The sequence below is a fragment of the Balearica regulorum genome, chromosome 7, assembly GCF_011004875.1.
Source record: "Balearica regulorum gibbericeps isolate bBalReg1 chromosome 7, bBalReg1.pri, whole genome shotgun sequence".
NCBI classification, from domain to species: Eukaryota; Metazoa; Chordata; class Aves; order Gruiformes; family Gruidae; genus Balearica; species Balearica regulorum.
Window position 1 is genome coordinate 3,422,715 of NC_046190.1, and position 14,927 is coordinate 3,437,641.

The following is a 14,927-nucleotide window of genomic DNA, read 5'->3' on the forward strand; positions in this document are numbered from 1 at the left end:
GAGAAAACAAAAGTAAAATGAAATGAAAACGCAGCCGTAGGGGATGCAAGCACGCTTTCATTTACTGAGACGGAAAGCGGACGTCAAAATCCCAGTGATCTGAGGATGCCATTTCACGTTATAACCCGGTGCAGGGGAGGCTGCAGGCACAAGCAGCAGCGTCACCGCTTGCTCTGTCACTGCGCGTGGCCCATCCGTGCCCCCGTATTTCAGTTGGATCTAGCAGGAGCTGCTTTTAAATCGATTACTTTTTAAAATTAGGACTCTCTCTTTGAGGCTGTATCAGATCTAACGACTGATCCAGCTCATCAAACAGTGTTGTCATCAGATGAGCTGGCGCAGGGGAGGCGAGAGGGAGGGCGGGAGACGGTGAGGAGGGTAGCACCAGCCTCTGATTTTTATGGGTGGAATGAGAGCATATCCTTCCAAAAAGAGAGTTCCCGGGTGGCTCCTGTGCCGCACCCCTCCACAGACGACTCTGAAAGCTGCCTGCCAGCCAAAGCTGGCTAAGCAAAGGAAACGTGGCAGGGTTCATCCCTATGTATTGCAAAGCCAGCTTTTCAAGTGGTGGAGAGCCTGGGATTTATGCAGGACACAAAGTGGCCAGAAAAGGCAAAATGTCATCCTAAGGTGCGTCTGTATGTCCATACACAGAAAGTCCTGAACGCCACCTCTTATCTCTGTCTATACCCGGCTGTGAGCCAGTGGTGGTCCCGGAGCAGCTGACACTGACACCGCAGCTGGGGACAGGGCTGGTGGTTGAGGCTCCGTGAGTGTTATCGCAGCCGTTGCTTTCCAGGGAACGGCCCGGTTGCCCGGGGTGCACTGGGCAGCAGCAGAGGGCACGGACCTGCCCTGTGTCCTCCCTATGGTACCACGTACGTTCCTGGAGTCATCTGTAGACGTGGCACTTTGGGACATGGTTTATAGACATGGTGGTGTTGGACTTGGTGATCTTAGAGGTCTTTTCCAAGCTTAAAGATTCTATGATTCTATGATCTGGAAGCCTGCGTCTGTTGCAGTCACTTATAAATGCCCAAACAGGTATTAGACCTCAGGTATCATTAGAAGTCAAGGGAACTGGGCAGCAAACACTTCTGTGCATGCAGGGCAGTTGCTTTGGTATCGTATTTGGTACTAGTACTACTGGTTCTCCTGTTCTCCATGCTAGTCTTAAAAATCTCTGCCAAACGCAGCCCGCCTGCAGGTTTCTTGGTCTCGGGAAGTAGGCTGCACTTTCACAGCAACACGCATTGAAACAACATTTGAAATGAAGAACCCAGGAGGGTAAAATAATGACCTGGAAACTTGCTTAAGTATACAGCATTGTATTGATGGCACCTCTAGGCTTCAGGGTGTGATCTTGTGGTTGCTTTTTCAGTCTGATCGCTTCCTCCTTTCTCATTTTTTTCTCTTTCCTGATGTCTTTGGGATTTGGGGAGGTAGAGTTTTTATGTCTCTGAGGTTCACAGGGCTCGTTGCCAGCACTCCCTCATACATTTTCCAATGGTCTTTTTTTGTAAGAGCAGGTTGGCTGATGAGTTTAATTTCCATTGACCCTGACACAGTGACCCCAAGGATGGATTATAAGCGCGTTTGTGGCCAGGCAGGAGTAGAGTTCCTCTGTGCAACGCCGAGGTGCTCGCAGAGCAGGTCGCTGCAGCGTAGTTGCCGCAAGAGCTGGCAGTAACATTAGTTATCCAACTAGTTTTCCACCACCAGAGGACAATCCCTGGCCCGGTTCCCCGTGTGCACGTCCGTGCCCGCACGAGAAGGTGGCACAGGAGGGGGAGAGGTGGCATTGTACCCTTGGGTGGCAGCTTGCTTTTATGCAGGTGAAAATGGGGGTTAAACTGCAGCCCAAGATGTTTCCCTCTGCACTTGACAAGTCTGCTGCAATTACATTCCTCTGAAGTAAGCTTGTTACATGCACTTCACTCTGGACTGGCAGCTTTTATTTTGATAAAATAATTTTCACCCACAAAAAAGAACAATGACCTTCAGAGATCTTTCTCCACCTGAGATTATTCTATCAGACTAAAATGTATTATTGATAATATGTGATTATTAGCTAGCACAGTTTTCCAATGTTTTGTCAGTGTTATTACAACTTTAGTTTCTTGTAGGAGAAAGAAATAATTGGCATTTAACATCATTTCCATATAAATACCAACATCTGTGCAGTTTCCGTTTACCTCCTCATCCTCAAAAAACCAGTTGTTTACCATTTTTAATTGTAATTCATGAGCAGAGTTTTACAAAATGCTGAAAGTAATCTTAGAAAAATGAAAATGTTTATCCTGCAGAAGATTTTATCGTCACAAGAGCACTTTGAAGGCAGAGAACCTGCAACTCTCACGCTAGCCTTTGTGCTGTGTAATGTGTACTACTAAATTTCGAGTGCTAATTAGTCCAAGATAGACTACTCTGCTGTTGACTATGTCGAACAAATTAGAGATCCCACTGTGACGAACTGAATAGAAACAATGTTCAAATAACTGGATTTAAATCTCGAAAACCGTAATGTAATTACTTCAGTGACAGGACTACCAGCTGTTTATAGGCCTTTAAATCTGCATAATGAACAGCCTTGTGATCTTAGTGTACACAAGCACTTTCAGAGGTTTAAAAAAATTTCTCAGGCACATATGTTTTTTTCATACCTTCCATTTTCCTTTCCTTTGAGAGGGTAGTGGTTCATTGAAAATGGCAATATAAGTTGAAAGTTACCATTCAACCCCTACCGCGGTGCCTGCTGTGTTTCTCTGGATTTGTATCCGAATCCCGTATCTTTAGTAATATTTTGGAAACAAGTTTATACCTCCTTGGTCGTGCTTCTAAACTTTTCCAAAAAGCTTTATTGTAACTGCAGAAGCCTGGAGGGCAAGGATTGCAATTTGTTTGTTTGTGTTTTCAAGGGGTTGGTTTCTTGAGCAGCTCTACGCCAGGGAGGGTTTTATTTGGACTGTAGAGAGAGGAGAAGATGGCAATCAGAGCATTTGCAATCAGCGTGCAGCCAGCAAATCCTGCAGCCGCTGACGTGCATCCTCGTGGTCTTCAGATGCCATTGGTGGCTGCTAAGATGTTTGCAGCCACCAGCCCATCTCTGTTCATGTGTGACTTGAGTTGTGTCATCTCTTAGGTTCCTTTTCCCCATCAAAACTCATAGCTAGCAGTAGTGCCTCTGGTCCTCTTGGCATCTGGTCTCTTGGTTAAGGCTGACAGCTCTGAATAAAGACTAAGCTGCAGTCAGGTAATTGAATTAGGAAGAGGAATGACCTATTTTTATGATATTATTATGCATGCCATTGATTAGAACAGTGCCTATGAGTCAGCTAAACACGGCAGCACATTGCAGGTCACTGGCAGTGGGTGACGCGGTCCCTCGGGAGCCCGATGCTCGGGCTCACTGTGATGACAGGGGAGGAGGTGATGCAGTGAATGAGGTGACCAGCGCGTCCCCTCCATGCCCTCATGCTTGTGAAGCGGGGAGACAGCCAGCCTCTGTGCAAAGAAGGTGGCAAAAAACTGGAAAATCTTCAACTATGAAGAGTTTTCTGTGTGGATGATGACAGCACTGAAACAATTTGCCTCATGATGGGTGACTCACAAAGTTCAGTCATTTTGCTGGGGGATAATTTCATTGGAGTCGTGAAGCAGCCAAATAGAAAACTGACTTTTTTATTATGGATGTTTTAATCCAGGAGTAAAAGGTCTGATTTCACCCATGATTAGAAATTGAAGCTAAAGAAATTGGGATTAGGAAGCTGGTGCAAATTTTAGCAAAGATTAAATTAATCTTTTGATGAATTTACCAAGATCTGTCATACCTTCTTCATCAATTGTTATTGTTTGAAATAAATTTTATGTTTTTCAAGACTACATGCTCTAATCAAACAAGAATGATTTAGAAAGGCCAGGTGAGATGCTAATTAAATTTTCTTCTGGATTAAATCCATGAATGTTCAAGTATTATTTGGTCATAGGGGACTGAAATCTCTGGCATCATTCCCAAAATTAATTTAGTATGAAAATTTTTTCATAAACCTGTAAACTTGACAGGTTTTGTAGACATACTAGTGATGTTTTCCATTGTTAAGACTGAAATATTAAGGAGGATCAGAAGTCTCAGTAGCCACAGTGTAGGACAGCCCTGAAGAGCCGGAAAGCTCACAAACCACCTTCCTGTGGGTCCTCTTGGGTGAAGGACTACTTTTGAGCTTCAGCATTTCTCTGAGATGAGCAGAAAGTCCAGGGAGTCCTACCATCGAACCCTTAACTAATGAGTTATTGCATTTTTTATAAATAATACCAAAACCTCATCTGTTGACTGCAGCTGAAGTAATTCGTTGCATGAAGTCATTGACATATAACGTGCAAAAGTTTGGGCAGCACCCCTGGGTGTAGGCACTGGTTTATATTCTCTGGATGAATTCCCAGTCAAATGCTATGGGCATGCTAAACTAAATGCCACCTTGACATTTATCTTAGATTCAAGGCTAGTTTATTTTGTAGAGGACTGTTGATTTTAAAAAACAGTGTTTAAAAAAAAAACCCTTTTATATCTTAGGATTTCTCTGGGCAAATGGGCTTTTGGTGAATGATTTTTACAGTTCAGTCAAAAGCAGTTTAATTAGAGAACCACCGTTATCAGTGCTTTGCTTTTCAGAGACTGACAACACATCCTCAAAGACATATTTTAGCTCCTAACAAACTTTGAGAATTTGCATTCATGTTAGGAGAAAATGTATGTATATTTTGACGCGCAGAGTTTAGCCTTTGATAAATTTTGCCACTTTTTTTCTTTTTAAGTGTTTCAGTGATTTAATGGTAAATAGGAAGTCAGGGGACGGTTCCAACACAATTATTTTATCTGTTCTCTGTCTAAACATTTACTAACTTCCCGAGCAGGAAAGTTACTCATCCTGTCTGAGGTGCAGTTTAGCGTTAGTTAAAATATATTGCAGTGATGACCCATTTACCTTCATTTACAACACCCTGAAGTGGCTTCTTTCTCCCACTATGGGGGTGTCAGACCACGGTTGCATGCAGTGTTGGTGTAGATACCAGAAGCTCAGTATGTTTATTCAAGGTTTGAATAAAACACCAGTGAAGTGTTTCATGCCTATCTGTCTATATTATTTTTCAGCTGTGGTGCGTCATTGAAAATGCTGAATGTCTGCTTTGAAATCCCTTCTTTTCTATCCTTCAGAATAGTTTTCTCCAAAAGTAATACAAGGCTATGGAATTTGATAAGGAACTTTGATAAAATGCAATTTAGAAGTCTATCAACCTGGGGAATTGTCCACCTCATGCCCCACTTTGATCTTTGCTTGGTAGGAAAGAATGTTAATTCAAGTCTTCATAATGTGTTTGGCAGGTTATTATAGCTCTGAATGTGTGCTGCTCTTCCACTTTGAAATACGCTTTTTCCTCGGTATTGAATATTAACAAATATTTAAATGCACATATGATTTTTTTTTCTTCATTTATACGAACTTTTATTTATTTTTCAGTTAATTTTTGAATTCTAATCCTAAAATCCATCAAGGACTAGCTTTATATCTGCTTGATGCTTGTATGTGATTTTTTTTTCTTATACATAGTGACCTGAGAGTGAGCCGAGAGATACATGAATGTTTACCCTTGAGTGTTAACCTTTTGACTCCAAGCTGCTTCACAAAGAGATTTTTTTATAACCAAGGTAGATTTAATTTTTTCCCCAGAGTCTCTTTTTAACCCTTCCCTTCAAAGCCACCGGCACAGCCACATACGTAGTGGGCAGCGATGTGTCTGATGACCTCCAAGACCATTTCTGTGCCATCAGGAGAGGATTATTCTGGAGGAACAGCCGTGTGCTCCAGCACCCGCACAGCTCCCGGCTCCTGGTGCTTCCCACCGCCTCGAACACAGAGGCCAGCCTGTCTTAGCAACTTGTAGAAAAAATACAGATTAGCTTGTCATGCTGTTTACAAGATAGGTCCCAGGCCTGGAGATCCCCAGCGGGGTTTTTCATCCCTCACGTGTTCTGGTGGCTACACACAGGGGTCTGGAAATGTTAATGTGTCATTAACAGCTTTTACTTAGGAAAAGCAGGGGAGATCCCTGAAACAATTAGTTTTGTTCCAGAAATCCTATGTCTGAGAATTCTTGGAATAAAAATTCCTAAATTTGAGCAGATGTGATTCACAATGGATAGGAAATCACACAAAACCCAGGCTCTGTGCTGGCCACTCACGCTGTCTGATGGTATTGCATCTTGGGAGAGGTCTGCCACGACTCACTGTGGGAGGGCTTGGTGCAGGCAGTGCAGGTTTCTGCTGGAGTGTTATTTCCAATGCCCTCAGCTGCTCTTCTGTGCCCAAGGACAGGGGAACATGCAAGGAAGTGGTGATCACATCAGAGGTCATAGAATCCCAGACTGGTTTGGGTTGGAAGGGACCTCACAGCCCATCCAGTTCCAACCCCCTGCCATGGGCAGGGACACCCTCCACTAGCCCAGGTTGCCCAAAGCCCCATCCAACCTGGCCTTGAACACTGCCAGGGAGCCAGGGGCAGCCACAGCTTCTCTGGGCAACCTGTGTGTGGTGGGTTGACCCTGGCTGAGGGCCAGGTGCCCACCAGAGCCGCTCTATCACTCCCCTCTTTCATTAGACAGGGGAGAAAAGGTAAAACTTACGGGTCGAGATAAGGACAGGGAGAGATCATTCTCTAATTATCATCACGAGCAAACCAGACCGAACTTAGAGAGGGAATTCATCTTATTTATTACTAAGCAAAACAGAGCAGAGGAATGAGAAATAAAACCAAAATCTTAAAACACCTCCCCCCACCCCTCCCATCTTCCCGGGCTCAACTTCACTCCCGGCTTCAACCTCCTCCCCCCCCAGCGGCACAGGGGGACGGGGAGTGGGGGTTACGGTCAGTTCCTCACGCGGTGTTTCTGCCGCTTCTTCATCCTCAGGGGGAGGACTCATTGTTCCCCTGCTCCAGCGTGGGGTCCCTCTCACGGGAGACAGTCCTTCACGGCCTTCTCCAACGTGAGTCTCCTCCACGGGGTGCAGACCTTCAGGAGCAAACTGCTCCAGCGTGGGTCCCCCACGGGGTCACAAGTCCTGTCAGCAAACCTGCTCTGGCGTGGGCTCCTCTCTCCACGGATCCACAGGTCCTGCCAGGAGCTTGCTCCAGCGCGGGCTTCCCACGGGGCCACAGCCTCCTTCAGGTGTCTCCACCTGCTCCGGCGTGGGGTCCTCCACGGGCTGCAGGTGGAATCTCTACACCCCCTCATCCTCCCTCCATGGGCTGCAGGGGGACAGCCTGCTTCACCATGGTCTTCACCACGGGCTGCAGGGGAATCTTGCTCCGGCGCCTGGAGCACCTCCTCCCCCTCCTTCTTCACTGACCTTGGTGTCTGCAGATGTTCTTACATCTTCTCCCTCCTCTCTCTGGCTGCAAAAGCTCTCTCTAACTGTTTTTGTCTTTCTTAAATATGTTATCACAGAGGCGCTGATTGGCTTGGCCTTGGCCAGCGGCGGGTCCGTCTTGGAGCCGGCTGGCATTGGCTCTGTCAGACACAGGGGAAGCTTCTAGCAGCTTCTCACAGAAGCCACCCCTGTAGCCCCCCCCGCTACCAAAACCTTGCCACGCAAAACCAACACATTCCACCCCTCGCCTCTGTGAATCACATATTTAAGAATTATCATTAAAATATACATTCAACACAAAACTTCACAAACACTAATCACATCAACAAAGGAAAAGAAAAAAGAATTCCACACACCAACATCAAAACAACACTATCACAACACCAAACAGGAGTGGACAATCTACACACAAAATCTACCTCTAATCCCTTCACCACTATATCACTCTCAAGTTACGTTCAGTCAATGTTTTGCCCGTTACCTCTTCCCATTACTATCCTTATCTCGATTTTCTCGTGCCCCACGTTGGGCGCCAAAAAGAACTGTGGTGGGTTGACCCTGGCTGAGGGCCAGGTGCCCACCAGAGCCGCTCTATCACTCCCCTCTTTCATTAGACAGGGGAGAAAAGGTAAAACTTACGGGTCGAGATAAGGACAGGGAGAGATCATTCTCTAATTATCATCACGAGCAAACCAGACCGAACTTAGAGAGGGAATTCATCTTATTTATTACTAAGCAAAACAGAGCAGAGGAATGAGAAATAAAACCAAAATCTTAAAACACCTCCCCCCACCCCTCCCATCTTCCCGGGCTCAACTTCACTCCCGGCTTCAACCTCCTCCCCCCCCAGCGGCACAGGGGGACGGGGAGTGGGGGTTACGGTCAGTTCCTCACGCGGTGTTTCTGCCGCTTCTTCATCCTCAGGGGGAGGACTCATTGTTCCCCTGCTCCAGCGTGGGGTCCCTCTCACGGGAGACAGTCCTTCACGGCCTTCTCCAACGTGAGTCTCCTCCACGGGGTGCAGACCTTCAGGAGCAAACTGCTCCAGCGTGGGTCCCCCACGGGGTCACAAGTCCTGTCAGCAAACCTGCTCTGGCGTGGGCTCCTCTCTCCACGGATCCACAGGTCCTGCCAGGAGCTTGCTCCAGCGCGGGCTTCCCACGGGGCCACAGCCTCCTTCAGGTGTCTCCACCTGCTCCGGCGTGGGGTCCTCCACGGGCTGCAGGTGGAATCTCTACACCCCCTCATCCTCCCTCCATGGGCTGCAGGGGGACAGCCTGCTTCACCATGGTCTTCACCACGGGCTGCAGGGGAATCTTGCTCCGGCGCCTGGAGCACCTCCTCCCCCTCCTTCTTCACTGACCTTGGTGTCTGCAGATGTTCTTACATCTTCTCCCTCCTCTCTCTGGCTGCAAAAGCTCTCTCTAACTGTTTTTGTCTTTCTTAAATATGTTATCACAGAGGCGCTGATTGGCTTGGCCTTGGCCAGCGGCGGGTCCGTCTTGGAGCCGGCTGGCATTGGCTCTGTCAGACACAGGGGAAGCTTCTAGCAGCTTCTCACAGAAGCCACCCCTGTAGCCCCCCCCGCTACCAAAACCTTGCCACGCAAAACCAACACACTGTGCCAGGGCCTCACCACCCTCATGGGGAAGGACTTCTGCCTCACATCTCATCTCCATCTCCCCTCCTGCAGCTTAAACCCATTCCCCCTTGTCCTGTCACTACACTCCCTGATAAACAGTCCCTCACCATCTTTCCTGTAGGCCCCTTCAGGTACTGCAAGGCCGCAATTAGATCTCCCCGCAGCCTTCTCTTCTCCAGGCTGAACAACCCCAACTCTCTCAGCCTGTCTCCATAGCAGAGGTGCTCCAGCCCTCCGAACAGCTTCGTGGCCCTCCTTATACTGAGGACCACATTACCACACATACCTAAAAAGGTGCCTGAATTTGCTGTGCAGCACGAAGTGCCTCCTATTTTTGTTTTAGCGCTGCGGAGAACCCATAGCGATGGGTTTATACACTTTCAGACTGATCCCGTGCCGTTCTCCGAGTCAGAGGACATGTCTTGCGGGAAGGGATGCATCCTGCAATCCTGAGCTGTCAGAATGAGTTGTACAACCTTGAGCAGAGAGGCTGCTGCTCTGAAGTGTGCTGGGATCCACACTGGTCCCAGAAAATTGATGACTCTTGACCCTAATCCTTCTCCAGGACTGTCCAGATCACAGGCAATCTGCTCCCTTAAGTTTCAGGGTTATTTGGACAGCAAAAGCATCCAAGTGTTTATTCCTTTTAAGTTAACGAACACATAAATGAATATAAAACCACTAATAAATAAAAGGCAAATTATATTTTCCTAGCAAATTGAGCATGTTGCTTGTGTGTACTGAAGATTTAATAAGCATGATTAAGCGTAGACAACTGCTGAGTGGAAAAAAGTTAGTCCTCAGGCAGAAGAGGCTTCGCAGCCTCCCCTCTTTTCTCAATTTATGCTTTGAAAACTGTACAAGTTCAGAATAGGAACTGCTTCAAAGCTCCCTTTTATTTTTACATCGAGATACAACAGTGATCTTAAAGGACATGTAGCGTTTTCCTGAGAAACAGTAATCTGAGGAAAACTTTCCCTCCGGATGTAGCCCTGTAAGCTGCTCGGGGCTGTTTGGTTGCTAAGACATCTCCCATAAATATCCCTGAAAGGTTTGGTGTCCTAAACAGCGGGGAAGGAAACCCGGTGGGGAAGGGGTCTTTTTGGGGTAGTGGTTGCTGTGTCTGCTCAGGGCCAGCAGCTGCACTGGGCAGTTCTGGAATGAATTATTCTCAGTATTTACTTCTCTGCCTTGATTATTGTGTTTTGTGTCTTCAGTGAGATGGCAGAAAGAGGCCAACGTGGTGCCTGCTGTGATTTACGTTACGTCTTCTAAACTTCCCTGGAAAATGGAAGTTTGCACATATATTTATCTTTTATATATATGTTCTGCAAAGATACCGGCAAATACCTTTGGTATTCAGATTACCATGACTACATGGGTTGCCCCATCCCTGGAAGTGTTTAAGACCAGGTTGGATGGGTCTTTGGGCAACCTGGGCTAGTGGAGGCTGTCCCTGCCCACGGCAGGGGGTGGGACTGGATGGGCTTTGAGGTCCCTTCTAACCCTAACCATTCTATGATTCTATGATGCTATGATCTTTAAGGTCCCTTCCAACCCAAACCATTCTATGATTCTACACAGGCTATCATACCCCTGTCCACAGGGGCTGGGCGTAGGCAACGCTCCAGTTGTCCTTGTGTTCAGAGACCAGAACGTAAACCCATTCCTTTCACACACCTGAACGGAGAAGCTCGTTACAACGATCCATGTTGCCTGTGTGCATCAGGGCAGCAGCTTGTGCTCTGCAGGGATGTTCCTTCCCCTCCTCTGGATGTGTCCTGCCATACGGAGCGGAGACCCTGCCCCATTTCCCCACTTTTTCTTTCATCATCCTGGTGTAAATCTCAATAACATAGCTGTGCAGGCAGCAGTCCTCTCCTCCCTCCTCTCCCTGATAAACATGGTTAGACGTAGTCTCTTTCATCAAGAATCAATTCTGATTATGTGTTTACTGGCTTCACACCTTGTATGAACACCATCCCTTCCAATCAGAAACAATTTTTGCAAGGAAGGTGTTAAAATTACCTATTTTGAGACTCACCAACTGCTAAGATCAGTAATTATTTTCCCGTATCCAGGGAAATGCTGATTGAAATTATCACAGATATCTTCGTATTTGATCAGGAAAGAGTAATATAATTTTCCTCGTCCTAAAGCTCAGCATAATTATTCACAGCCCTGCAAAACAGGTGTAAATTGAATCAGAAATGATTGTACCAGGCTAGGTTCCCAACACACATCAGCTGAGGATGTGGCCAGTGTGTGGGTGCAATTGCTTGCATATGGGGAAAATAGGTCGCTTGAGACAGCAGTAATTGTCACTGGTTCTTGATCTGAATAAAGGATGTACACAGCTGCGTGTGACAATGAAAAAAGTCATATGCATGTAAAATAAATGAACTCTGCAATGCATCTTATCCATCCTTCCTTTTCTGTAGGGGAGCTTTGGGAACCAGTTCAGCTCCAGATGAAGCTGCTAAATGCCTTTCCATTGACTTAGGGAGATTTGGATCTGGCCTTAAGCCATCAAAAATTTGATCGGAAATATCATAACATGACTACATGGAACGTGATATTTTACATTTCAGTAAATGCAGATTCCTCCAATATTAACTTTATTTTCTCTCTTCTAGATAACCTCTTCAAACCAAAGGAAAGATTCATTCCAGAGAAGGAGATGCATATGAGATCCAAAAGGTACAAATTGCTGCGGTTTAGAGTTCACCGTGAATCCCTGCCATCTCGTGCCTAAGGCAGCGTATTTCCACGTCATCTTCGTCTGCTGGAGGGTTGTTCTGTCACGCTGCTTGCCACGCTTTTGTGCAGTGCTTGTATTTTTCCTGCACTGTATTAATTTGATACGTTGGGGTCAGCCCTGCCCTTTCAGCATCCTTTTTCTAGCAGTTTCAGATGGCATGGGGTACCCGTGGTGTGAAAACTAAGTCCCTGAGAGGTACCTCGTGCTGGACCTTCAAAATTGTAAGCAGTGCAGTCACTTTGGGGTTTTTTTCCATCCTCATTATGGCATGCAGCCTGGGAATTACAGCAAACTCTTAGAAACGTGGTACATGACCTCTAACTGCATTGCACTTCACGCTGTCGTTTACAGCAAGGAAAGCTGCAAACAGCTACCATGCAGGATTCACCCCGTTTTTAAGAGTGCTCAAGGTGTGTCCCAGTTCTCTTCTCCAAAATACAATCCCCAGCCAAAACAGGCTGCTTCAAGAACTTGGTATTGCAAAATAGTACGAAGAAAAATCAGAACTAAACAGGCTTTGCATGCATGCAAAGAACAGGACTGCTGTGAAGGAAGGTCCCGCTGCTTTTTCAAACCCCTGGGAATTTTCTCATTGATTTCAATGGAAAAAGGTCAGACCAGAAGTCACCTTTTTGAGGGCAACTCAGTTATTTGTAAAATGTTTGTGTTCCCTTTTGTAACAAGAGTTCCCAATGACAGTGAAAAAATGTTAACAGTCTACTGTCTTACAATGATGGTTTTCTTCTATTTTAGAAAAATACTTGCAAATAATTGCTTGATATTAATTTTGTGACATAAATATAAAAAAAAAAAAGTGTACAGCCCAGATTCTGGTTGGAATTATGTTGCTATAAATTGAAACCAGCTCCAGCTCATTAGAAGCTACTCTGGAATTATGCTGCTGCATTGAGATAACCTGATCCCATCTCTTTCTTTACTTTGTAGTCCAAAATTAGAAGAGTTTTTCAAAAAGTCAGATTTTATATAAAAACATTATTACTAATATTTTATAATTCCCATGCCATAAATCTAATTCAAGTAGTTAGAGATGCCTATTAATGACAAGTACTTCACCAAAGACAAATATTTCCTATAGGAAAACCCAATTATTTGCAAGTCCCAGGGATGATGCGCGAAGTTAGCTTTCTAAATTCGTTCCAGGATTTATGACAACTTACCTGAAGTAAAGAAGAAACAAGAAGAAAAACAGAAACGGATCATCATCCAGAGTAACAGACTGCGTGTTGAGCTCTTTAAAAAGGTGAGGAGGTACTGTGAATGCCAAGGACGGTTTTGTCACCCCTCTTTATCTTGTGAAAGGAGTCCACAGCGGCAGCACCTGCCTGGAGAGCCTGTGCTAACCATGTGCAAACCCTGAGAGCAAAGGATGTTTCTTAAATCTTGTCCTTGGGGTTAGGTACTTCTTTAAACTAGAATTAACAGCTGAATCTTGTGTTGGAATAAGCACTCAGGACCCTTTTTTTTTTTTTTTTTTTTTTTAATGTGTAATTAGTTAGTTGTGGTAGAAAGTTGCATTAACGCAGTTAATCCAGGTGCAGATCTGAGGCGTTCCCAGGTAATCCTGCTCCACATTCCACACAAGTGCCAGTTTTCCCTTTTTTAAGTGCTCTATTCCTCCATCTAATTACACCCTCCCTGTCCAAGATGGAAAAGCTTTCAGTACTTTTTTTTTTTTTTTGAGCAATGATGTAGCCAGTAGATTTTGATGCCAATATCATCTCACCTCACTGAAGATTTCTACAGTTGTAGCCACCTCATGTATTTTAATGGTATCTTAAGGCTATTGTATAATTTATTTATTTTTTCCCCTAGCAATTGCTGGACCAGCTCCTTCAACGAAACACAGAGTGACAAAGGATCCTCTTGTCCATCATCCTAATTGGATCTTGAATGCGTTTGACTGCTAGATAAGCCATAAAATTTACTGTTATCTCACTTACCTGGAGGTATTTTTCTTATCTTTGGATCTTTATAAAAAGAAAGATCATTTATATTTCACTTGAAATTTTAAGGCAACTTTCAAGTAATCAAAAACAGTCTGAAAGGGAACACAGCTATTTCAGAGCATCACCTTTTGGTCAGTTTACCCAGAGGAAATAATTTTAAGAATTTGTAATGCAAATACTGAATTACAGTGGTATTATTTATCTTAATCTTTTAAAAAGTATATGTCTCTGTAGCAATAGAACTGAATTGATAAGACCTGGAAAACTTATTTCTCTGAAGTATTCTATTAATTGATTTCCCGTGAGTTAAATCCTGGAAGTAAAGAAAAATGAATATCATTATTTGTTATGTTTAGAAACTAGCTGAAATAGCATTACCACATACTCATAGCAGCAGCAGTTTCACATTAATACTTAACATACCAAAAGGGACCAATATTTTAGTTCTCTGAAGAACTCTATTCCTGTTTATATAGTGAATCTACACAGCAAGCTTACCTGCTAAAGAGCAATACTTAAAAATTTGATTATAACACTGTTTTTCGTATTTTTCACTATAATATATATTTTACTCCACTTCTGTAAGCATTAAGTATTTATAGAAATGGCATATTAAGAAGTGGTGCCAAGAAGTACGTTTGCATCAAAACTGCAGAACTAAAACCATCTGTAATGTTGTCTCCAAAAATGTTTAAATCTTTATTTGTACATTTTGGAAGTAAAAACAACCAGCTTACAAACCAATGGAGTTTATTTATGGAATAAAACATGAATATAATATTGATCCAACTGCTATGTTTTTATTTGGTACTGTTAAATATAACACAATTATTGAAAGTGCTTGAGAAGTCATGCCTTTGTATGCCACAAATCCTAGGGTAAAAAATACTGCCCCTAAAAAACATTGCATGTGTTAACCTCTGTTGCACAAACACTCAGTTGAGTGTGTTTGCATGAGGCTGAAATTTGGCCTTTGATATATATGTTTTATTTTTCTAATCTAGCCTGAGATGTAAGGTCAGGTTTTTTGGAAGAGGGATGTTTGTGAGCTGGGCTTTGGCCACTGAGATAGCCTCCAGCTGTGTGACCTGTGCTGGACACAAGGAACCTCGTTATATTTTGTGCTTTGTCTC

The 14,927-nt window shown here is 44.5% G+C and overlaps 1 protein-coding gene across 2 annotated transcripts in view; it reads left to right on the forward strand.

Moving 5' to 3' along the window:
* The window catches only part of C7H10orf90 (chromosome 7 C10orf90 homolog), a 71,998-nt gene extending 57,420 nt beyond the window's left edge, over positions 1 to 14,578 (forward strand). For both annotated transcript variants that reach the window (XM_075757643.1, XM_075757642.1), the window contains exons 7-9: positions 11,703 to 11,766; positions 12,989 to 13,088; positions 13,661 to 14,578. In XM_075757643.1, coding sequence (XP_075613758.1) covers positions 11,703 to 11,766; positions 12,989 to 13,088; positions 13,661 to 13,699 — 203 coding nt within the window. In that variant the 3' untranslated portion in view covers positions 13,700 to 14,578. The remainder of the gene's footprint in view (positions 1 to 11,702; positions 11,767 to 12,988; positions 13,089 to 13,660) is intronic.
* Positions 14,579 to 14,927: the final 349 nt, after the last annotated feature.